Source organism: Calonectris borealis, chromosome 2 (assembly GCF_964195595.1).
Source record: "Calonectris borealis chromosome 2, bCalBor7.hap1.2, whole genome shotgun sequence".
Taxonomy (NCBI): Eukaryota; Metazoa; Chordata; class Aves; order Procellariiformes; family Procellariidae; genus Calonectris; species Calonectris borealis.
The window spans coordinates 153,591,220-153,617,439 of NC_134313.1; the positions used below are offsets into that span (position 1 = coordinate 153,591,220).

The window sequence follows — 26,220 nt, forward strand, 5'->3', positions numbered from 1 at the left end:
GTATCATTAACCAGGGAATTTTTTTTACATTTTTATGCCGTAGGTGAGTTATAACATTAACAAAAGGCAACACATTTCCTTTTATATCATGCAAAAATGTCAATTTACGATTACAAATATTGCTCCAGCTTAACTCAGTCGAGCTCCCCCAGCTCAACTGAAATACACTGAAGTACTCTCTAGCTGTATCCATCTTCAGATGATCAACGTTGGTGTATGAGACGTCACTCTTACCCACACTCTTAAAGGTTTGGAAAATAAGTGGAAAAGCTGAAATAAGTAAAAACCTGCACGATAGTCCCACAGAGAAACCATGAAAGAATGGTTATGAAAATGTTAACAGGAATAATAAAAGGAGAATAAATGCACATAACACAAAGGGAATTAAAGGTCTCTCATACATTAAAAATTCATTTAGCAGTAGAAAAATAAATAGAAAATAATCCAGTTCTTATAAATTAAAAGACCGATATACATACTCAGAAAACACAGAGACAGAGCAGAAGCAGGACAGAAGATATGATGAAGCCATAGGTCTTACTCAGTGGTTACCTGATATGCAACAAGAGGAAAATACTGCTTCCCCTTTGGGAAAAGACAGTAATAAAATTTGGTCAGATTATTAGTTAGAATTAGAAATTGGTAGAGAGTGGATGTTTCAAGATGAAAGAGCATGGGCACACAGCTACAAATATTTCGTTGCTTGGCATGTGCTATGCTATGATTTGTAGTTAGCCTTTAATGACATACCAAACTTCAACATGACCAGCTTAGTATTTCAGATGCCGATTAACATGATTACAATCATGGGTTACTTTTTCCCTAGGATGTTTGAAACTTGGAAATTCAAAATTGCACCCTAATTTATGGTTTGATCCTGATTAAAGCTGTGTATGTCTGTAGTGTCATTACTGGATTATTTAATCACTAAATCTCAACAAACACGGCTCTTTTCCATGAAACACAATCCGTAAAGCACATTAAAATTCAAGACACTTTATGAAGATGATATCCATACTAAATGTAAAGCAGTACTGAAGCTCTCCCATACATAATCACTAGCATTTATAGCTGGCACGTTTTCATTTTTTTTAACTCTTAAATGTCAATATAATTGAGGCAAACTCATGTTTGTGAATAATTGACACTACTGGCATTTACCTTGCACAGGTTGCCATTTCTAGCAAAAGTCAACAAGAAAAGTTCGGAAGAGACAGGGAAACAATACAGATTTACTTTCCAATGGACAAAATAAGACTCACTACCCCACACCATGAAGAACGTATCTACTGAGTGGTGGGGATGAAGGGTCACACTGCACCTGAGCCACTGGGGCAGAAAAGAGTCAAGTGGCTCCAAGGCTCAAAATCTTCCTCCTCTTGGGAGCAATGACTTCATGTTAGAGGTTTATGAAATAGGGTGAAGGAGAAAGGCAGCAGGACGGACATCAGAGGAAAAACAATCTAAAATTGAAGGAGAGAGCACAGAGTGCCTACTTGGCATAACATTCTCTGAAACAAAGAGTTCTGAAGCAAAAATGTGTCCTTGCTGACCAGCAGATGCATCAAGAGGGGCATACTGATGCATCTAGTACAGTGAATGAAAGTACAGATAATGAAATTAAAATAAGAAATGGAATTCAGAAGTCAAAATGGATGATTATTTTATTCCTTTGCATCAATAATATTGGTGGGTGTACGTCTGTGTGTGTGAGATCCAAGTCCAGAAACTGATGAGAGCAGGTGTGTTTATACTTCCCCAATGAATTTAATCATGTGTGTACTTCGCTAGCAATCTTTAAGCTGGAGTAGCCAGCAAGTAAGAGGAGACCCATACCTGGAAGGACTTAACCAGTGGCTGGGTAAAGGGCCCAGGGTCCAGGCATAGCTATTTAGTTGGACTTGGAGCCCGTGCTGGTATTTGAAGAATCTGTAAACGTGGTTCTGCTTAGAAATATAGAGACCGAAGGGGTGTCTGTTTTCAGCACTGAACTTCAGTCCTGATCAGCTGGAGCGGAGAAATGGGACCAGGCTCTCTGCTTTTTTATTTATATGAGCACCATTGGTGCTTACGTGGGTAAAGGCACTGCTCTGCCTGTGGTAGCCTTTCTGCCCAGCTGGGCTAGGGGCATCCCTACTCGTTGGACCTGCAAATGGGAACAGCAGCAGCCGCATCCATCTCTCAGTGCACCAGGCTGGGCTTCTGCAGCCGAGACAGAGGAGTCCTCACGTCCTGGGGTCAGCTACACTTGGCAACTCTCATAACACCTTCAAACTCCAGCACTGATGGAGTATGAAAGATTAAATATCTCATCTAGTTTGCATGTAATGAAATAGCGTAACTTCGCAAATACATGCAAACTAGGTGAGAGTAATGCTTTCCCTAGGAATTTACATGGCCACATTAACATGGCATACAAATATTTCATCTTTATTCACTTACTATCCTAATATCCCTAAGAGACCAAGAATTAATCCAATCCTTATTTAATAGATGAGAAATAGAAGAAGCCTGCAGACATAGACGGGAGGACACACTGAGGGAAAAACTGGGTCCCAGTAAGAAAAATGGAGAGGGGGTAAGACAGCTGCAAAATACATGACCATAATGTATGCATGTGCAACTCTAAATGGCCCACTGAGGCATCAGTGTTTTTTGAAAACAAATCCAGAGATAGCTCTAACTTTAGACAATTTAATGTTTTTAAAACTGTCTCTACAGGAATAGGAAAGATTTTTACACCATAGGTACCTTAGAGTGGGTCAGCTGGAGCAAGAAAGCATGAAACCCTTCTCTCTGCAGCACGGAAACGGACTATGTCACCATACTGAAGATGCTACGTCAAAGTGAATCTGTACGTTTAGGTTTTGCTATTGCATTGAAGGCACAGTCAAGTTATAGCAATTGCCCATTGTAAATTACTCATCCTTGATTTGCATAGACAAGTAAGCCTTATGCTTTGCATGTTTTTAAATCCTATTTCTTCAGCACCTTATTAGTTACTCTGCAGTGGCTGTGGATCACATGGATAGCACCAGTATGTTAAGTGCTTACATGCTGCAGCTCTCAACTTGATGTAACTTATGTTTGAAGTGAACGTCCACTGACATCACCACACCTGCAAAGAGAGCACTGGATTCTACGAAGATACACAGAAATGGCTATTAGAGAAACAACCTGTGGTTAAGAGAACAGTGCTAGACAAACAATGCTATCTGTAAGCCTAAAGGAACAGTGCGCGTGGAGCATACTATGTTGCTCTCTTCTCTCCATGCTTTAAAAAGGAAAAAAAGAGTTATAAGAGAGATGAGTGAAAAAAGTTTTTTAAAAAAAGTGCTTAAGGTGGCACAGAAGAAAGAAAAGTAATGGGGAACAGAAAAAGAAAAGATGAGTAAAAACTGTGCATGTATGCCTGTACCTCATACAAAGAAAGAAAGATAGTAAGGATGTATATAATATTACACATATTCCCTAACATTACAGTTACTGAACACTACAAATTATCTTCACAAGGATTAGGTGGAGAATGGATACAACCAAGATTTCAAAACAAAAGATGGAAAGTTAACATAAGCAGTAACAAAACCTGCCGGTAGGAAACACAGGCAGACATTTTTACTAAATCTTATTTTTAAGACTTGTGTTAAATCTTGTTGTATCAGTTTCCATGCTTCAAGAAGATTTTATAACTACCACATCCTTCTTAACTCTTACAATGTTTTTGCATTGCAGAGGCTTGTTTGGGTAGTTATGACTTTCTGTTCTTAAAAGGAAAATAGTCCAAGACAGTAACAAAAAAAATTGTTTTAAACACTCCCTCACATGTTCTGCCGCAGAACTTCTGGTCCAAGGGAAAAGAACATTGTAGAAAAACAGTTTAAAATTACATTATCCTTGGATGTCTTGGATTTATCAGACTACTATTACTGAGCAGATTACGAGACCTTTGATTGGCCTCAGTATCATAGACAAAAAATGTATCACTTTGGTTAAATAAATACTGTACAAGCTTCATAAGACAAGAAAAATCTGGGTATGAGCATAGATTTGGGTTCTAAAACTTCTCTTCGAACTGCTGCACCAGTTTTGTCACCAGACTGGTACATTGCCCCCTTGGTAACAATGAAATTACAAACTATTTGTCTTAGAAGGATTGATTTACTTCTTTTAGGTCCAGTACATTTTGGCTGGATTTCTGCTACTCTTTGGAGGTTTCCCAGCAGAAACTTTAAATCAATTACCACTGATCCAAAAAAATGCCTCCGTCTGGATTTTAACCTAAACCAAATTTTTTTCACATTCCAAAGCACTGATTTATTCACAAGTTTCAAGTAATAGTCATAGACCAACACTTCACACCTCTGATTTAATAAGCTTATCTGCTTTATTTTTCATTTCAAAAGTTTGTTGGTACACCATACCTGTAAAGACTTCTGATATCAACCCAACTTCTACAGCTTTTATGAGACTAAACTGTCAACAAGACAGTTTAATTGATACTTTGGAAACTGATCTTTGAATTGTTTTCTTATTATTATTTTTAACAAAGTGGGCTGAAAGGAGGAGTTGATGACAAGAACAGGACTTCCTTACAAAAATCTAGATTAAAAGTTGCAAGTGTCTATTATTAAACATATTAGCAACTCTGATGTAGAAACTGCAAGATGCTGGAGAGACCAAACTTCTGACAAAGAAGTTAACACTAGGTATCCAGTTAAACTTCCACCAAAAAGTACAAAATAAAAACATATGAAAAAAATACAAAAAAGTACTTACCACAGGAGAACCCATTCAACAGACTTCAGGACAAAATGATTATTTATGTCCACTAGCTGTCTGTTTCCTAGTAAACGATCTATTAGCTACAATTATAACAAATTCTCTTAGCTGAACCATCACATAGGATTCGTATTTCACCACAACAGCACTAACCCATCCATTTGGCATTAACTTGACGTGCATCTTCTTATAAACAAGGTTACACCGTCCAAAGCTATGCCTGATCACTTTTTCAATAAATTGGAGGTGCATTTTAGCACTTTATTAAAGGCACAAATAAGCACAGGTATGTATGTGTGAACACACATGGCAAAACAACTTTGTCTTTACTCAGAGAAGAAACAGTAAACCTGTTACATGTTATAATATGTGGAAAGTCGGGGGGTTTAGCTATGATTTCAAACAGGAATCCATTTTTATTTTGCTTATTTTTGCCCAGTTATTACCTGATGTACTCCATTTCTATACAATAAGAGCACAAACAAGTCAAAGGGTTCAACACACACACACACGAACCAGAAACCCCCCCAATCTCAACAAGAGAAGCAAGTGTTTGCCTAACGCCTGGCTGCTAGCTACCTTTTCCCTAATGTTTCCATGGAAACAATATCAGCCTCAATAAAGTAAAGATTCTGTACTATTTTCTATAAAACTTCAATTACCTTATTTTGATTAATCTGATCACTGTTCCCATGGAAATTAAGTTTAAAGGCAGCTGACTGCCTCCAGCTAAGAGCGATCTCCTTACTTGCAGATTTCAGTTGCTGGCGATTGAGCAAGTCTCAAAAAAATCACTTTGGCTTCAAAAGTAACACTTTAAATTTACGTGGCATTTTATAAGGACTAACACCTTGCATTACACTTTTTTTGAATGCAATAATTTTGATGGAAGCAAAACGACTCATTGCTTCAGTGTTTGGAGTAATTACACTCCAAATGCGAATTCAAATTATTGTCAGTCATCAAGAGGCTTTCTTACAGAGCATTATTTTTTCAATAATTTTCATCCTTAGGTAAGCAGAAAGCATGTGGCAAGTCTATATTTCAGTTTATGAATTAGACCATTACCTACAAATACTTTGCATGAGAAAAGCACTGAAATTCTAGCACTCCTCCATATATATTCTGTACATACAACTCATGCAGGAAGCTTCAAAAGTTAACTGGAGATCAAGCTTCCTCTCCAGACAATGAGAAAAAAAAAAAAAGAAAAGCCTTAAATCTTCTCCATGCAGCTTTCATATTTCGTTGCAGATTCAGTATCCTAGTACTGTCCATATATACCTTACTGCTAGATAGTTCTCTCGGGCTGAAAACATTGCATATCATGTGTTTTGCCAAAAGGATTTGAGGAAAGACTGTACCACGCGCCTCCTGCAACGAAGACATCCTTACAAAAATTAAGATTTCCTAGATCTATGATGATCTGGATTTAAAGAATGACAAATAACTACCACCTATTATCTAGTGGTGGTAGACCTCAGTATTAATACCTCAGTATTAATAAATTCAGCTATAGTAAACTCCTTCTCCCCTTGCCAGAAATAGTAAAAGTTTTCAAACCGGCACAACGGACCACATCTGTGCATTATTTGGACAGTCTGCATAACAGGAGTGATTGCTTTACTCTTGCCATCAGTAGGTTTTGCATGCTTTCTCTGACTGAAAGATGTAAACTATAACATAAGAAGCAACCTTGCCTGATTCTCCTCTAGAGCATGAAGAACAATTATTTTTCATTGGCCATGAATTGTTACCAGCTGCCAACCACCACACTCACACCTCCTCCTCCAGATGGCCAGGTGGTAAATGCTTACTCACACCGCCTTTTTCTTCATTTTTTCCCATCTCCAAAGCAAACAGCACTTCAGACCTCCACATGAATTTACAGAACTGGAGCCTATTCCATTTACTGGGGAGGCACAGATTTTTTAAAACAAATATGGTTGAGAACTCAGCAGTAAAGAACCTTAAGGACTTGAATTATCAAAGCAACTTTTTAGTGAATGAGCTATCAGTTCCAGTAATTCCATTCCGTACACCTTTCCAATTCTACAACGCTTTCCCCTGAAACCACAATCCACTCACTCTGTTTGATTGGAGGTAAGGTGCCACCTATGGTCTACCAATCCCCAGTCCCCCTTACTGACCCACGCTTTCTTCTAGTGCATTTTCCAGGCTTGCTGCTCTTGGGTAATGCAGCTCCTCTGAGCTCCTGAGGTAGCCCTCAAATCAGAAACCCCCCCTCACCATTCTCTTAACAGGTGCAAACATACTAGCCATCAAAATCCCCTCACAAACACACCCTCTCTCTTCACCTTCTATATAACATAACGGTTAACAGAAAAAAAAAAAGAGGAGCTGTGACCTGTAGACTCAGACAGTTTCAACAATAAATTATGAAGATTGTAAAAATGTTAGTTCTGGAGAAAGTGTACATAAAGAACAAAGTAATGGGAAAGTAAATAACTTCTGTATGTTCAGCAAAAAATATTTCAATATCAGCTTTAAACTTGAAGTACGGAAGCAGTCAACATTAACATTGGGCTGCCGTGAAGAAAGTCAACTCCATCTCAGCACAGTCTCCAACCTTCATTCCATATCATTGTGTCATGCTCAGGTCTTACACTATCTAAATACATCCTCCTCAGCCACCACCACCCTCCTGGTCCTTTGACAGGCATGCAGATATCATTCCCTCCGTCTGTTGGTCATCCCCATCAAACCATCCAGAACAATGAGTTCAGAACAATTAGCTGTCACACACGACTCATCGGAACAACTCATATAATCTGAAGTCTGCTTCCTCTAAGTTCTTTCGGGAAGAAGATCCAAATGTGGGGATGCTTGAGCTCATGCCCAGGCAGGAGCATTCCCCATTCGGATGCATGACGCGGGAGGTGAACACACATGATCTGTGCAGCGCACACCTGGATGTTGGCTGCAGAATGTCTGACACATCAGAGGGTAGGGGAGGCTGCACCATACGACCCCTCTGAGTGCCAAAAGAACCTGCATAGCTGTTCCCAGGTGAAAGGTTGGACAGTTATGAGTTAGTCTATCCTCTAACATGAAACAAGCCATGAAACCTTATTGAGATTTTCTGATTCTGTACTGTAGATGCAAAGTTGTTCATCCTACAGATTAACAGCTTTTTACATGGAGTTTGTGTGTAAAGCTCTGGGTAAAAACTAAAAGAGTGTATACAAACTTGCCTATGAACTAGGCTTGTACCAGTCCAGACGGAAGATTTAGCACATCATTTGCAGATGCTTGATTTTATCACTGTAAACATGTGCCAAATCAATCCCTTTTGCTTTGCCCTAGTCAGCTCATTTTTTTCAAATGCTATCTCTATTTTTCTCATTACCAACAAAGGAACCACAGTAGGCTGAAAGCAGCTACATTTACACATTGAAAAATCTGAGTCTTCACACTGAAAATTTCCAGTGCACCACAATGATTGTAAAATCTGGGCTATGTAATCATATGATTCAATTTACATGCCAAAGAAATTACACCAGGATACACTCAACTATTTTATTTTTAGAGATTAGACTACTTAGAAAAAGCAGTTAGCCATCAACATGGACAAACATTAGCGCATATAAATAATTTCTCAGAACCTCAAGCCAAGTCATATCCAGGTGAAACTTATAGAAAATTAGCACAAATTAAGGTCTTACAGGGCCAGCTACCAAAATACTATGCAGTTATTAAAAAAAAAAAAAAAAAATCGGACTAGATTCACCAAATATTCCTTACTTTGCAGGAGTTATTTTCTTTTCCAGTGCCACATACTGCTTTTTGGATGTACAAACGCTTCCCTATCAAGGGAACAGCAACACCACTTGCTGTGGATTCTTTTTCTTGATGCAAACTACCATAAGGGCTAAAGAACTGTGCCTGCTCTGAGCTGGCCAAAACCAATCAGTAAAATGCAATTGGTTAAGAAATACTTCAGTAGCAGCCCAACAGATAAGCTGACTCAATCCTTGGGCATTACATCCACAAACAGAAATGTTTAAGGCGACAGCGCAAGTAGAAGCTTCATCTTGGAGCTAAACAGACAAACAGTAAAACATGTGTCCAGTGCACTAACAGCAAGCAAACACACATGGAAATTTTTGCAGCTGCTCTAAAAATAAGCTAAGAGTAGTTAGAACAGATCTTTATTTATCCCTTCTGTTCCTCTAAAAAAAATCCAAGCAGCGCACATGTGTACTATTTCAGGTTTCAGCTACATTAGTGCTCATAATTACCCTGAAGGATCATCTCTTCATGTTTCTTTTCTATAAACCTCTACAGAATTACTGGGATCTCTGCTATATAAAAAGTAATGAGATGGCTGAAGATTTTTGGTAGAACTTAAGAGAGTCGTGTAATAAGACAAGGAAGTAACAAATTGAGGGAAGCAGAGACAAATTTTAAACATTCACTATCCAGAGCCAGTTTTCTCTTCCAAACTGTCAACAATGGTTGTGGGTTCCCTCTTCTCTATACTTCACAAACTAAAATCTAATCAACAGATTCCTTTATTGAGAAAAAGGACAGCAAGAACAGTTGCATCAGTTTTTGCTGGTTTTACTTACTACAATAGGAATGTACTGTAGGGAACAATCCAGTATTTGCAGGGGAATGGACTGGATGATCTAATACAACTTTTCCATTTCTGACTTCTTAGAACAGCTCAGACTGATCCAAGTTCACAAAGAGATTTCTGTCCAACAATACTGAATGAAGAGAACTCCAAGACAAGGCTTGAGGCTTTTTTTTTTTTTCCTTTCTTTTCAATATTAAGAGTGCCAGAATAGCAAACCATATGCCATTGTATACAACCATACAGAAAACTATGATAATTAAATACCCATAAAACATAGAATACCTGTAGAAAAAGTAGAACGTTCATTTTATACTTAAACCTTTCAAGTAATTTGGAGCTTTTTATCCATTTTATAACTTAGGAAAAAAGCTCTTTTCTAATATTTGAAATTATTAAAGGTAAGAAGATCAGCGTAGAAATTTTTATGAAACAGTGTGTCTATCTGAAATAGAGAAATATTGGTGCCTAATTAGTAGTATACGCATGCTCATTTTCTTCTAAAACCGACACATACCAGGATCGCAACATCCTTGGCTCTAAGCTAGTGCTTTTTCTTTTTTTTTTTTTTTTATTACAAAATATCTGTCATCATTCTCTGCCTGAGGAATTAAAAACATTTGTCTTTGCAAGTACAGTTGACTTTAAGAAGTTATTGCTAGGAAAAACAGTCTTTCAAATAAGACACCAGAACCCAGAAAGAAAGATTTGGCACTTCTGAAACCTTGTAACAGGGAAAAACTATGGCAGATGGGGTTCGTTCTTCTGCTCTTACAGCTCTCTTCCAAAAAGGCTATGGACTGCCTTCTCTGAAACTTGATAGGATACTGAATAATTCTTCCAAAAAAATGTGTTAAAGGTCAAACAAATACCATGAGTTTCAGATGCAGTTAAGCCCGTCTTGGGGCAGGGATATGAACTAGATAACCTTCTGAAAGCTCTTCACGCCCTACTTTCTACAACCGAACACCACAGAAATCAAAAGGTGAGGTTCAATAGCCTGTGATATGCTCTGGGTCAGACCAGATGCTCTTAATAGTCTCAATTCTTATAATTGAAAAACTTTGTCTTTTGAATGAAATTAGTATGGCATATTAAAGAAGTGCAACTAGTGAACACTAAAGATGCAGTTTCAAGAATTAAGTCTATTTTAAGTGTGGGACTTAATAGGACATTAAAAGAACTGCTCACAGGGTCAGAGTTACATGTACATTTAATACGTGACCTAAAACAGACAAGATAAATAATAAAGATGGTTGGAATACTTCAATGTGTTCTTGTTGTAACTAGAATAAAGCCACCATTCACTGATCCCCAAAACTTTCTATCTCCCTCAAGAAAGTTTTCTCATGAATTCTTTTTTGCTAGAATCAGAAAGACCAATCCACCCCGCAATAACAAACAACATGGTAACTAGGGCACGCAACTAGAAGAGCCAACTTTTCCAAACTGAGAGTATACTCAAGGTGAGTAAAATAGTTGCTGTTGTTCTATCTTTGTCTTCTTTTGGGGGAAGGGGCAAAAGGGAGCAAGTGAACAAGTTTGAAAAGATTTAGATTTTGCCTCAATAGAAAATTAGAGCAAACGTTGACATTTCAATGTTTTGCAGATCGACGCTCATTTTCAAAGCAGCCTTCTTTCATTTCCAATCCAGAAAGAAAACTGATTTAGCTACTGACTTAACATTTTGCTTAGATGTACACCACTGTCAGCCTATATTAGAAAGAAAACCAGTGTTCCCCTTTCAGTGATCATCTTAGCCACCTGAAGAGACAGCTGCAGCAAAGCAGTACGGAGTCTGGAAATCACCGCATTTTAGAAACTTTGATGAAATTCCTTAGGCAAGCGACTATTGCCAAGCACTGTTCCTCTGTTTGTTGGTTTTGTGTATCAACTACCAGAGAGTACTTGTGTTTATTTTATATGTAAATTCTCAGCCAATTTGAAAATAATTTTGGCCAAGTATCAACATTATGACATCTTTTTCTGGAATAAGATAGCTGAAAGAAATGGAAAAAGATGACTCTTAAAACCTACATTGAAATAATCCCAATTTTAAGCTTCTTCTAGATCAATGACTGACAAGAGTAACAAATTCTGCTCAGTTATGTGCGAGTCTGGATATATTCACGGCACGTGTTACTACCACCTACTGACTCATTTGAGACCTCAGAATTTCCTTCCAGCATGAATTAGCTCTGTATGGGAGACTGAAGACATACTTACTGCTTTGTAGGAGTGGAACATTTCTAACCAGCTGATTGGTCTCATTTTTCTGCTATAAGCAATTCTAACATTATCGGGGTAGCTCTGCATACTCCCATGGCATGCTTTGATTTCTTGTTGCTGATCATTTTCATAGCAGGACACTTTACTGAAGTATTCTTCCAAACTTATTTTAGGTCGTACTTTAGTCCAACATATTTATGTGCAAAACAAAATTTTAAATGGAGGCAAGCCAATAAAAGAAACAGCTTACTAGAATTTCAGTTGACTTTGTTAAAGGAAATTATTTTAAATTAATGTGGCTACTGAACTGTTGCCATACTTGACCTCAGAAAATATATTCCTTCTAATTTTTACTGTGAACATTTATTTATTTAAGCTAAACTCCAGGTCTTGAATGTTGACCATAAAGAAGTCTCAGATTTCCTGCTACTATTTCGTTCTCTTTTTTTCTAAACAAGGGCAAACAACATATGTTTGCTGCATTAGCATTACACTGCCAAAACATCACTCTTAAATGAAATCATCTATGTATTTTTGGTAGAATCTTATTTAACAACTTCCACCCCTGACAGAAACAGAGTTAAAACAAGGCTGTTTTGTCTTCACTGAGCAACAGTTTGATCACTGGTTTACTAGATGGCGCTCAAAACATTTTTCCATATGCTCTTCTCAAAGAGAATCTGACTTAAATGTGGTTTACCTTCACCAGTGAATGAAGGCTTTTTTCACCAAACATATCCCAGAGGAAGGTCAGGTCTTCCTGGCTGTCCACATGTGGCTGCAGCTGGGCTGGCAATGCAGCCAGCAGCTCGTACAGACCTATAAAATGAAAATAAAACACAAAGTGTAATCTGGGGGTGATCTCATTAATCTCACTTAACAGTTCTGTGTAATTGGCTGCCTGGAGCATGTCATTTTAACTGAATAGGGAGCCTGGAGAATCCAGCATAACATTAACTTGTAGAACCAAAAGGAACATTTTAAAAAAAATACTAAGAAGCAAGTATTAGCAGTGTACTTTTTACCTTGTCACAGTTGTCAAGCTTCTACATCCATATATATTTACACAAGGTTATGCAGAAAATTCATAAAGGTTTTGAGAAAAGGACAAAACCAGAAAAAAACATACATTCCTTTGCTTAATCGTTATTCCATTTCCCTTGTTGTTAGCCAAAGAGTGAAATGAGTCATGAATAGGAAAAACTTCCTTAAAAGAACAGAAACTGGATAGGGTGGTCCATTAAAAAAAAGGTTCGTGGTTTCTCTAAATATTTCTTGCTAATATATTGCTTAATATTTTTTTTTATCCTGTGTTCAGTAGGAATCCACAGCAAGACAAAAGGAACTGCTCTGTTTTGCAGGATTAAACCTTAAAAACCAAAACCAACACAGTTTTCCCAGACACACACGCACACAGAAATATTTCAGTAACATTTTTAATTTGCAGGTATTTGAGATTCTCCATAGGGTTAAAGCAATTGCTGTTCCCGGTTATTTGTGGCACACCTCACCAGCAGTCTCCAAGGGGCAGACAGTAGCACACTGTTCCACAGTAGCATACAGCATAAAATATCCATCATGCACACAGGCCATCAAACTGCTGTCCAAGAAATGTAGCAACAGTGTTTGCAGCAGCCCTCTTTAGGGAGGTAACCTGGCATGGGTTGATATCGATTCATAGCACATGTTTAATTTTCCAGTGGGATTACTTGGGGTAAAAAGGACAAAATGCCTTTTTCTCCTGTCTGCTGTCTACAAAAACACCAATAGTCTCCTGGGATCCAAGATACACGGTCCTGCTATTATTTTTAGTCTGAGTAAGTGCTGCTGTTCATCACAAGGACAAATTTACAAGATAGTTTACTGGTAAAGAACACTGTTGTAAGTTATAGGTTACCTATCGTTATTATGGCTATTATCTCCCTAAAACTTATGATTTAGAATATTTACTAGTAAACATGATTTCACCACCTTTCCAGGCACTATATATCCCTTTCAAAATTACATACAGCGCCTTCGGGATCCGATTATTTAACATTTTTGTCTTTTTACTGCCTTTCTGGGAAAAAAAAGTTTCTTCCATATACATTCTTCTTGTGGTCCAAGCATTTTTGGTGGTTGACATTCATTTCTCTTAGAATCTTGCTTTTATTTAAATCTGCTCTTGTTTATGCTTCAGAAATACTGCAAAAAGAGGATACAACTCAAACCACTACAATTTTGCATGGATAGAAAAAGAATGCTGAGTCTTTCACACAGTCAGGGATTGAGCTAACATCCAGAGAACAGAGGTTTGAATGGGACTCTTGGCTCCGACTTTCCAGACTATTAGAACTTCAGCACTTAGCAAAAATCATTGTTTTTATCACGCAATTTATACTTCAAAATAATTTTCATTTAGAAAATTTTAAAATTTCTTTACAATCAGCCTTATATTTCTGCACATAGCCACTTTTGTCACTGCAAATTCATTTACTTCAGAGTAACCTGAAGGTTGTTAGAAAATGGAATAGAAAGTTCAATGTAAGCTTACACTGTGACATAACTGCTTAGGAACAATTCACATGTGCCATTGAGAAGAAAGAAAATATTAACTTCAGCCACTCCCTTCAAATAAGAGATATATAACAGAGTAAGCTTTCTTTTCCTTGATCCATCAGATCTGCTTACATTTCACATATAATCAACCATAAACTATTCTATCCTTGTAACTTGTTCCTAAAAGCTTTGATAATTAAAACCCCAGTGAAAATAAAATGAAAGTTCGTGTTTCCTGATGGATTAACTATTACAGTAGTGACACAATGAGACTGAATCTGCCTATAATGAGACTTAGGTTTTATGCACAGAACTCCCAGAGAAAAATCCCGCCTGCCAGCACTCCAGGACTGACTAACCCTGCAGGTGCTTACACACATTAAGGCTTCCATATCCAGCCCAAAAGCATCTGTGGGCTTTACTTGTTCATATAGCCCTGAATTGCCCCTTCTAGGGAAACAGGTGTCCATGTCCCCAGTGCGCTACTGATAGCTTCGACAGCAATGCACCCAATCTACGCAACTCTCCCGGGAAAGTGGAGAAAATTAGACAAGTGCTGACCGGTTTTATCCAAGCACATGGCTATGTTTGTAGTGCTGCCCTGCTTTGGCTCTACAGTCCAGTGTTTATAGCTTTCAGCCAGAAGGAAATCAGAATCCCGCCCTTCTCCGCAGCAGCAGAACCCGAGGACTACGCCATGCAGCGTGCTGGAGAACACCACGCTCCCACTCTTCAGACTCCTCTTGAAACCGAGCACTATGTAACCAGGAATAAAAAAAACTCAATCAAGGAGACAAATGGAAATCAGGCAGAAGGACGACTCAGGGTATTTAGCTGGGAAGAACAGAAGACAAAAATCCGGAATATGTCTAAAGTTAAAATTGTATTAATTCCAAATCATATGACTCAGCTATAGCCTCCTTCCAAACAGAAGGTAATGGCAGCAGAAGGTGCTAGCACTTGTAAAGGTTTACCTTTACAGAGAGCTTCATTTTCTCTTGTTCCTTCTGTGGTGCCCGGTACCATGGAATCCAAAATTTTCAGATGGGCATTCACATTTTTATGTGAATTATTATTTTATTATTCTTTTATACGAAGAAAAACAGTACGTGGTTCTTCTACACACACCCCCCTCCAACTAAAACATCACATTTTATTTGTCTCTCAATTACACAGCGTGCTGTTCTTATTCATTGCAGTGTGAAGAAACAGTGAAAATTGTGGCTGGCATATGACTTTAGTAGCAAATGGGATTTAAAAGAAAGTGATTTTAAAATAAAATAATAGTAGGGACAATATAATTTGTCAAGTTACTGTAAACTGGTAATGAAGTTGAAACCACTACATTGGCAACTACACATTGGCCTAATTTAAATTACCAGATCTGATAACTTGTCACATCCATCTTTCCAACATCTGAAGGGCGGTAGCTCACATCTCTGCAGCCCTGTAAGATGTCGCTGTACAGAGATGCTGCCATGCGGCAAGAAAAGTAATCCAAATTTAACAGCAAAGACTGCTTCAGCCCAATCTCAAACCTCCTGCAAAACTTCTAACTAGCATCGCAGGTGGTTCTGCACCCCAGAGCCAAAGGCCACTGAAATAAATGCAGGTTTCTCACTGGTTTTAATACTGCCAGGCTGTTGAAACCAGATTTTTTTTTTAATCTTTTCAGTAGCAATTATAAAGACTGAAGTGATGCTATACTGAACACTTTTGATCACTTCTAAAAACAAAAATTAACTTTCAAAAAGGTCATAGGTATACCCTCTATATTCAGATGAACTGTTTTGTAAATTAAAAACGCATGTTCATCACGTAAGCCAAGGAATGAGATGTATCTCAGCACCTCAGAGCTGAATGCTACCTTTGTAAGCACGTGGCTGCCAGGCCTCGGTTGTGCTCTTGGTCTCAATTTGATATTTCTCTTAAAGTCCCACCTCCCTGAGTCCTATGACATGCATGGACCTCCTTTTAAAAAAAAGTATTTTGCACACATTTTTTTGAAAAATGCCCACAATTTAAACAAACACACAAAAAAAGCTTTTAAAAAAGTACCTAGAAGTTGTGTTTAAAAAAAATCATGAAAAGTCAAAAAAAAAATCTGTTTTTTTTTAATGCCTGATGTTGGCAACACTATAAAGAGTCTTGTAAAAAAAAAAAAAAAAATTTGCTTTTTTTATACACTGTTGCTATTCTACTCAGGTTCTTGCAATTTTTTTTAGTCTAGTTTGCCTAAATTTAACCAGCTTTTATATTTAAAAGGAATCATATGCCCACTGGGATTTTCTAGTATCAAAATACTTCAGGTGTCAAAATTCAGTAAAGTAAACATGACTTACACATGAAAAAACTCATTTACTTCGATTTTTAAAAGCAGATCATTTTTTCAAAGGTCCCAGAAGACCTGAGCATACATAAAAGAAATTAACAATGACCTTAAACATGGAGATGCAAGACTATTTTGCAATTATAAGCGGGGATGTAAGTCCCCTCCAACTGGGGGGGGGGGGGGGGGGCGGGAAACCACAACAAAAACCAACAGATCACAATGTAATCATCCCTGGACATTCCAAAATCATTGAAATGGAGAAGGAAAAAGGGCCCTTTCTAGATTAAACAAGATCACATAATCCTGTGGCAGTAATAGGAGTCAATTCCAGATAAACAAGGGAGCTCCTAGTTTTAGATACTAATGTGCTCCTACTTCTATTAATGTTATATAATTTAAGTACAGCATCTAACACTTATGTGAACTAAGTAAAAGCCTGTAGCATGGAAATATTAATAAAAGGAGACAAGCATTGCACATAGGAGTACTATAAAACTCTTGTAAAAGTGGAACGGGAAGGGGGTTGTTTGAAGGTGCTTATATAGTCTATTAAATCTGATTACCTGATTCAAGAATAAAGAAATTTAGAAGTAATAAATTAATACTGGACCTACAATACACTTTTCATGAAATTTAGTTCAGTCAAGGAAAGTGACGCAGGGAATTAAAACCCAATAAGTAGATAACCTTGCCTACATAAATAGTTCCTATAAACGATATGCATGTAGATAATCTAAATACACATACATTATCTAAAACTAGAATTTACAACAGCTTGTCATGGATAAAGAAACTACTCTGAAGATTTTGGACTTGTTGCAAGAACAAGTAAGATAAAATGGCTGCAGAATAAGGCTTGTAGCATTCTACCAGCTTGGACTAAAGAAATAATTTCAAGGGAAAATCCAGCTATATTTGAAAACTCAGCACTGTCCCTGCTTAAAAAGGCAATAGATAAATTTCAATTTGTTCTTTTAACACACTTAAGCAGTTCCTGTCTTCAGAGTATATTCAGCTTTTCCTAAGCTTGATTAATACAATTTAGTTTTATTCTATCTGAAGAACAAAGCGTATAATCATGGCAATTCCAATTTAAAAATGTGTACGCTAAATTTGCACATGCAATAAGATTTAAGACTAAGCAGCAATGGAAAGCTTTTAAATCAGAAACAACAGGACAAAGAATTTTTCCAGTTTTAGAAAATTGCTTCCTTCATAGTGTTATATTCTGTAGAAGACTGCTTGTTCCTAGGAGGAGAATAAATGGCTAAGCAATTGATGAAAGTGTTCCCGCACTGAACCGCTCACACTGCAGATTCCAGATGCTCTACATTCTTGACATCAGAATGGAAAAATTTACTGTTAGTCTAGAGAAATTTAATATCACCATTCTTGTCATATCCTTCATAGCTTCATTATTAGGACAAGTCTGTGGAAGCTATAAACTAGTGCTAAATGATAAAAAACATGGTCTCTGCGTTCCATCACTCTTGTATATTACAAGAAAACACCAACTTTGTTTCGGTTAGCGTAAGGAAAGAAATGGAGACAAATGGATGTCCATTTGCTTTCATATGTTAATTAATTTCCTGAATTAGCATTCTGAACAATGATGCCAGACTTCAAATCAAAAATTTTTACAGTAACTGAGGGATAATAAACACTAAAGAACATATATCTAAGCCCAGAACAACACTGTAAAATTTTATTATATTAATAAAATGGGACACACCAACCTTTAAATTTTCCACTTTGTCAAAGGTAAAATAATCAGCACCATTTGCTGCCATGTATAACAAGCTGACATTTTTTCACATTTGAACTATACTTTACAGTTCTATAAAGGCTCAGACAACACTTGCCTTAGACAAAAGCAAACAGCATTGCAACACTCATTCTGACATCCTTGCTGCTGCATAATAAAATCAGTCACTAACACCAAATATTGAAAATCATTTCATTCTGAAGTTTGAGATCAGTATTTATGCACAGGTTGAAATAAAAACATATGCAGTACACATATGCATTAGGATAGACATACTGCACCGTCCTATCAAACTCCAGTTGTAAAAAGACCACTATGTGCTCAATTTTATGTGCTACAAATAGTTCTTTTTTATGTTCTCTTAAGTAATTCCACCAAATATATGGGCTTCCTGACACTGCAAAAAGTTAAAGACTAACATTTTTTCTTTGCAGAACCAGAGTGATTAACTCATTCCAGCATGTACCTTTTTTTAATTTTGCAGTTTAGTGTTTTAAAAAAAAAGATTAATCTCATTTTCAAAGGTACAGAATACTGAGTAACTAGATAATCATGACATACAAGTGATCAGCATCTTTGAAAAAATATCTGTTTTGATTTATTTGCTAATTCCCAAAAAAAGTAAAATGCTGAAATCCTTATGGATGGCACAGCAATAAAAATGTCAATGTTCTATTTTTTTCCTAATGAAAACAAGAATTTTGCCATAAGTGTCCTCAAAGAACAAGATTACATACTCACTAAGGGCAATACAGTCTTTTAACTTAAAAGTTGTACCTAATTTTTATTCCTCCAAGCTACAGTAATTTGTTAACCCACCTTAAAACAACGTTATGACAGAAAATGTTGAAAGCGAGCAATCATTTAAGCCCACCACTTTTAAAAATATTATTTCCTTAAAAATGGAAAAGTCCTTAGTTTTGGAACTTGGCTCCCAGACCTAAAGAATCCGCAGTTGTTTGAAACAGTTATTGGTCTTTTAGGAGTTGTCTCAACATGTGTATTTCAGATTTAGCATACCACATACCGTTACGTTCTGATGCGAGTTAAATAGCTGATCCCTATTTGCATTCATACAGGGCAAGACTGTTGCTGCAGAATTCTTGCTTGTACAGCTCATCAAAGCTGCTTCAAAATTGAAATACCTCAAAATGTAGTTAGTAGACGCTGTGTCAACAAGGATACTTTGAAAGTTCATAAAATGTACTTTCATGAGTATTCAAAAGCTCTCCTATTATCTGCAAGAATAACACACACATAAAACTGATTTAAAGTGACCTATTAAGCACAAATTAATAAGCAGCTTGCGGAAAGCTCATACAAAGATCTGACATTCCTATTGTTTTCAAAAACTCTTGGCTCCTCCAACAAAGCCTGCATACTACGACACCTTGAATAACCTTGACTAATTGACTGGTCCTTTGAATAGACATCAGCTTGGTGAGTCTTTAGGATTTCTATCTAGATCTTCATCAACACTAGAGGAGGCAATAGCAAGTACCTGGCAGGCAGTCAGGAAAACTCATTCCAGTGCTAAGATATCACTGGGCATGCTCGCCATGTTTAACTCTTCAGTCACAGTTTGCAAGGTTAAGAGACTTGGCACTGGGGAGGGGTGGCAAGGAATACTAAATGTGGCATTTTACATCTGCAAAAGGAGGACACAATATCTCATTAAGAGACTGAATAAAGACTTCTAACAACAGAAGCCAAGACTATTTTCAACTCGGTTGTGCCTAAAACTACTGGAAACACCATTTGATTACCATGTATCTCAACCTTTCATATTGCGTCCTGAGAGCAGAAGAAAAAGTCCTACAATCCTAGGCAGTACTGATGACCGAAAACGTGCCAGTATATTATTTCAGTGTTGTGATTCACTGTATGACTGAGTTTAAAGTTTAACACTCAAAACAAGTTATGCCATTACATCAGTCATATATGCATACAGACACATACACTTGATATACAAGTCTATAGAGGTATATAGGAACATACAAAAGTTTAAGGAGTCAAGTACATCACCATCTTATCTTGAAAGTAAGTTTAGAAAATGAGACTACTTGAAATAATTAAACTATTTCATAGTTTATCCCTAAGATTAATATGCTGCATTGAGGTGTTTTTTGTTTGTTTGGTTGGGGTTTTTTTGTTGGGGTTTTTTTGTTGTTTGTTTGGGGGTGGTTGTTTTTTTTTTAAACCAATATATTATTTGAAAAGCAAAATTATATTTGAACTAACAGCTAGCAGAGAAGCTTCTCACTACTTCTTAGTAGTACTAAATTTACTTCAGATTAAGAGCTTTAGTTTTATTAAATCAGCCAATACTTGACGTAATGTTGGGCTGAGAAGTCACAGAACCTTTCATGTGACAGTAAATGTACACAATACGTATGTTCAGCTAGCTAACCTGGACGCTGGCACAGCTACACTTGCGTGGTACAGCATGGCAGTCTGCTCTCAGCAAAGGACATGTGGCATCACTAGGAACTGTCAATCATTTGTGGAATTACAGCTTTCGGTCCAACAAACATACATTTAAACCTCTGGTTAGAAACAATATAGGCTGTCGTACTTTCAAATTTACCACTACACATTGCTCACCAAAAAAAAAAAAAAAAAAAATTGAGTAAAAATTGTTGCAGCTGCCAGACCATTTGAATTTAAATTTGTGTCCAAGAACTGTAACAGTTTTAAAGAGTTTACCATCAGTAAATATAATTGCACACATTTTCTGATTCCACACTGCTGAATCAGTCTAGCATAATATAAAATATTAACCCAAAACAGATCAGTTTAGAGAAATTTCATTCTACTTTGAACAAGTTTTCCAACAGTCACCATAAATATGTTGATACCAAAATAAATACCCTTTCCAACACCAGCAAGTTACATTTTTAAAAATTAAATCTGAGAGCAATTAAAGCTAGCCACACGTCTCATACTTTCCCAAATCTTTCATATTAACATTAGCCTACAAGCCACTTAATGCCTCTGGCAGCTGGAGATGGGGAGAATTCAAGAATGCACGGTAAAATATTGGCTCTATTTACTAATTCAGTATAAATTTCGCCTCAGCTAGCGTATCGGTTTTCATGAAAATCTAGCCCTATCTGTGCATTTCAACACGGTGAGAAATTTAAGTAGCCTTGACATCATGATGCAGCCAAAGGCATTTACATACTACACTTGTGGCAGCACACCTAAGTCGTAAGCAATGGTGTGAAGCAGGCGAGCAACGGCTTTCCCACTGCTCCGTTTCCACCGCGGCACGTCAGCGGGGAAGCAGAGGCAGTTTGGAGCAGGATTCAATCACCCTGCAAGCCTTCGCCCTGGCAGCCTCTGACGGAAGAGCTACTCCCAGGAATCTTTCCCTTCATCACTCTCCTAAATCCCCTTTCTCTTCATCTCATAACAACGAGCCCAGATCTTTGGCCACCATTTTATGTTATTACATTTTTTAAACAGGCTGTAAAAATAGAACTCCCTGATTTCTATCTCCCTCCTCATTATGGAAACTGGTTTAAAAAGGCTAAAATCTTGAGCTACTTCAGCTTAATTTGTCCTTCTTCCCCTACAGATGTTTCTGATGTCCCCCTCTCAGCTCAGCCAATTATTCAGCTTTTTCTTCATGTTATTAGTTTCCTTTTTTTCCTCTCCACCTTTTTATCCTTTTCATTATCAAGCATTCTTAGAAAAGATTATGTTAAAACCGGCAAGCTGATTAAAATGCAGTAGTAGTAAATAAATTCATCTATATGAAAACAGTAAAAGCCAGGATAGCATCTTTCCGTGTTCAGATGACTGCAAAATCGTCTTTGAACTTCACATTGCTTGCAGTGGTCTTGCTTCACTGGGAGGTAATCCATATGGACTATGGAGCTATCATATCAACATAATATTCTAGCAAAATATTTCTACCAGTGTTCAGTACATCCACATCAACAGCATGCAGCATCAGAGGTCGAGATAATTCTTGAAGAATCACAGAATACACTACTAAAAATGCAGTTTGGAAAAACAGCCGAGATTTGAACAAATTTTGTATCTTTATTTTGTATTATTACAAAACAGAGAAGAAAACACCAAAACTGGGGATATTTTAAAGGCCATGTGAACTTACCATTTGGTTAGTATCAAATGTGTTGGGCTTTTTTAATTTAAAAAACTAACATGTATTCAGTTTTACAGGCTTGTAATACTGAAAGAACTCCATGATCTGGCACAGCATTAGCTCCTATATGTACTCAAGAAGAAACTAATGTAAGCCCTGCACATTTTTTCTTTCTATAATTTACAATATTCAAATTCAAAAACTGCTGCTGACTTTCATTATATTTAAGCAATCTCACACAGTTTTACTCGGTGGCCAAACTTGGCACATAAATGTGATTTTCCTGCTGACAATACATGAATCAAAAACACAAAGTCTGCTTTGCACATTCATGCACTAGTTTTTAAGGACAAACAGAACAGCTTTTTTAAACTTGTGAGCTGAGCAAGCTCGATACAGGGTTGAGAGGAAAGAAATCTCTAACAATTTTATGATGTTTTTCACACTAAAACAACACTTAAAGCATAATGATGTCATCTTGGCTCCATCAAAGTCAGCAACGAAGCTGCCATCAACTGCTGTGAAGCCAGGACTGCAAACTTAAATCTTCCTAAATATATCAGATAACTGAATGCCAGATCTCGCAGACTTGCTTTACCTGCAAAAGTGCAAGTCTTCTTGCTCGGTCTTCAAACTCTATTTGATGGGCTTGCGCACAGAGTTCAAGCAGACTTTTGCAACACTGAAAATATTTAAAGCTTCAGATGCAGCCTCAGGCGGGAGCCCAGCCGTCCATTCAAGATGGTTGCTTTAAGAGAACTTTGACCTGACACTGACAGGACTATAAGCCTTAAGGAAGGAGCAGGGTCATGCACGTGTTATAAACAACAAATAATTTTTTTTTATTATTATATAAAAATAGGGGTTTTATATGCCTAATGGAGAGTGGAAGAGAAAGAAACGTGTACACACATAAGCCTTTCTCGTCTTGTCTTAACTTTAAGAAGCTAGATCAGACTGGTAAGGTACAAGAATAATTTAAAGTCACTTGATGAATCTAAATTAATTAAAACAAATGTTTTAAACAAAAGATTGCAAATATTATAGCCATGCTTTTGATTATCATAGTTTAAAGTCTGGTAAATGCCTCTCAAAACTGATTTAATAGGCATGGTCTGTGTTCAGAAGAATATACAGGTTAAAACGTGGTGGTATAACAAAAGCATGTATAAGTATATGAAGGAAGCAGCTGCAAGGACATGGTGACATCCCTAAAAGTCTGTTGACAAAGTAAAAGCAATGCAATCTAAGAGTGAGAGTAATAGCAGAAAAACAGGGCTCTGATTAGAAACCACCTGTACTATAACCAGGACAGAAAGCACAGTTTGATGTAATAAATCAAAAAATACTTAAATACCTATCATCCCCATTAGGAAATACCGTAAAGGAAGTGGAAGAAAATAAATAATTCTCTTTTCCCTCCAAAAGTTTTTATTTAAAGAAACAATTTACAACTTGCAGCAGAAAACAAACTGGATTTAACGAGCAGTATTATTTAACAAGATATTAATGGTGCATATCATATTTTACTATATATTTCCTGGGAGAAAGGAGATAGTTGAGTTTTATCACACACCATAATTATTAAGCATGTATTTGGAGCATCATATGCATTAAATAGCACAGTAAAACATGTTTTTAGAGACATTTTAACACACAATTTTAAAATTAGAATTTTTTTCCACTTTTTGGAGCCCTTTTCTTTCTTTATTCAGAGAGTATGTCCATAACTATTACTTTTGGACATATTAACTTTCTTTAAACAATAAAACGAGCAAAACTGTCAGCATCAGGCACCAGTCATCACACATCCCCCTGCTGTTCATCTCAACATGTTCTCGAGACTTCTGAAATGTCAGAAAGCATTTGGCCAAGAAATAATTAAAAAAGAAAAAAAATTAAGGTGGGTTTTAGAAGGACACAAAAGGTTGCGTGATAAAAAAAAGCAAAGATCCAGAGTGGAAAATCAGCCCAGAGTAGACCCTGACAAATCTTCCAAAATTCTGCTTTAGCATACTAAACAACTTCAACTGCACTTATTTCTATGGGAGAAGAGGGAGAAAAGAAAGATACGTAGGGTTTGGTGAGATGATAGTCAAACACCTTAAATACAGGAATAGGGAGACAAAAAAAGCAAATAAAAACAAACACAACCCTCCCTCCCCACAGTAATAAATAAACAAACAAACACACACCCAACTCTGAAGATTAATCTTTTCATCTCAGAGAAATTTTACATGGATCTGAAGTGTGGAAGAAAAATCACTGCACTGTGCAGTCTATTTAAAATAAGAATCAAATGCAGTTCCTTACATACTTTTTTTTTTTTTGATTCCTGACCTGAAATCTCCCTCTTCGTTTTCAAAATCCTGCTGTTACTTCTTGTACATAAAACTGTTTTCCACCCATAGAATAACAAGCACAGGGGTGGAAAGCAGGGATCTTTGTATTGTAACCTCAGCTGGATCACCTATCAAGCAAAAATACTAACTTTAGTTGTCCCTAAAACAGGGACAAAAATATTGTCAGACAGAGAGAATGTATGCATAACAGCAAGATGAGATTTAAACTTTGAATATAGCCTAATATTGCGACGAAGAAGCTGAAAACTATGGAAAGCTACATATCTGCACTCCCACTGCCTGCAGTCAGTGATAGGAACTGGACTCTGACGTGGAAGGCAAGGGAAGGAAGAGAACTTGAGACAGTATTTTTCTTCTCCTAATTTGTTAAAGAAGTGTCAAAACTAAATACTCTGTGTTCAGAAATAACTCCACTGATAACTAACTCACAGAGGGGATAGTCTAGACTGCTGCAAATATTAAGGCATGTATGATATCATCTTTTTTTTTCCTCTTCCTTTTTCAAGTTAACATTGTAGGAACCGTGCTCAGAGGTGAATCCAAATTCTTCAGATCCATACATAATATCTGTTTGGAGTTGTTCTTTTTTGGGGGTTGGGGATGGAGGGGAAGAAGATGGTGGGGGACTTTTAAACATTAATTTATTTTACCTGTGGTGTTTCATATATCTAAAGCAACTTCAGGGAGAAAAGGTTATGTTTTAAGTGTTAAATTAAGCATCTGTTGAGACCATAATTAATTATCTTATTTGATGATTTCTTGAAACGGAGACCGTAGACTTAACAAATAAGATCTGGAGGAAACATGTAGTCCTCCTTGGCTCGCGTACCTGTGTCACTTCCAGATCCAGCTGATAACGCTGGCATGATTTAGTCTGCAGAGTATCACACAGGAACGTCAGAGTAGCACTCTGCAGCCAGAAGGCAGAAGTTAATTTCAGTTTAACTGCTTGCAGCCAAGTTGTCTACGAAGATTTATGCTATCTCCCAGTTTCTCCTAGAAAGAACAGAAACAGAATTTTACAATTAAGAACACTGTTAAACTGTAAATTACTGCAGCTAACCAAATCCAATCATTATCACAAAATAAGCTTTTGATTTAAGACTCTCAAAACAAAGTGCTTTGCATTTATTTATGACTGTTAAGATTTTTTTCCCCAGGTGAAACAGGTTTTGTTTTCTTCAGTCTAGCCTATAATCCCATTTTGCTATAAAAATAATTTAACACATTTCTCTGATGTAAATTACACTCTTTAATTCTAGCGTGTCAGGTATTTTGGAAATAAAGTCTAGGGTTATTTTATTAAAACAGTGAATAATTTAAGTCACTCAAATTTTGCTACTACTCATCCCAGAAAAAAAAAAAATCGCTTACTAACATGGTAATTTATTCAGTGGTCCTACTTAACCTCCTTTCAATTGTTTTCAGTTCATTTACGATCTGACATGCAATTTTTATTTGTAATCTGGAAATATAACCTAAATTTTAACTGAAAGTGTA

At 36.9% G+C, this 26,220-nt stretch overlaps 1 protein-coding gene across 1 annotated transcript in view; it reads right to left on the reverse strand.

Moving 5' to 3' along the window:
• The window catches only part of MPP7 (MAGUK p55 scaffold protein 7), a 110,315-nt gene extending 84,667 nt beyond the window's left edge, over window positions 1–25,648 (reverse strand). Inside the window, exons 1-2 of the mRNA XM_075143982.1 lie at window positions 25,550–25,648; window positions 12,309–12,427 (exon numbers count right to left, since the gene is read on the reverse strand). Coding sequence (XP_075000083.1) covers window positions 12,309–12,427; window positions 25,550–25,586 — 156 coding nt within the window. The 5' untranslated portion in view covers window positions 25,587–25,648. The remainder of the gene's footprint in view (window positions 1–12,308; window positions 12,428–25,549) is intronic.
• Between the last annotated feature and the right edge of the window lie 572 nt (window positions 25,649–26,220).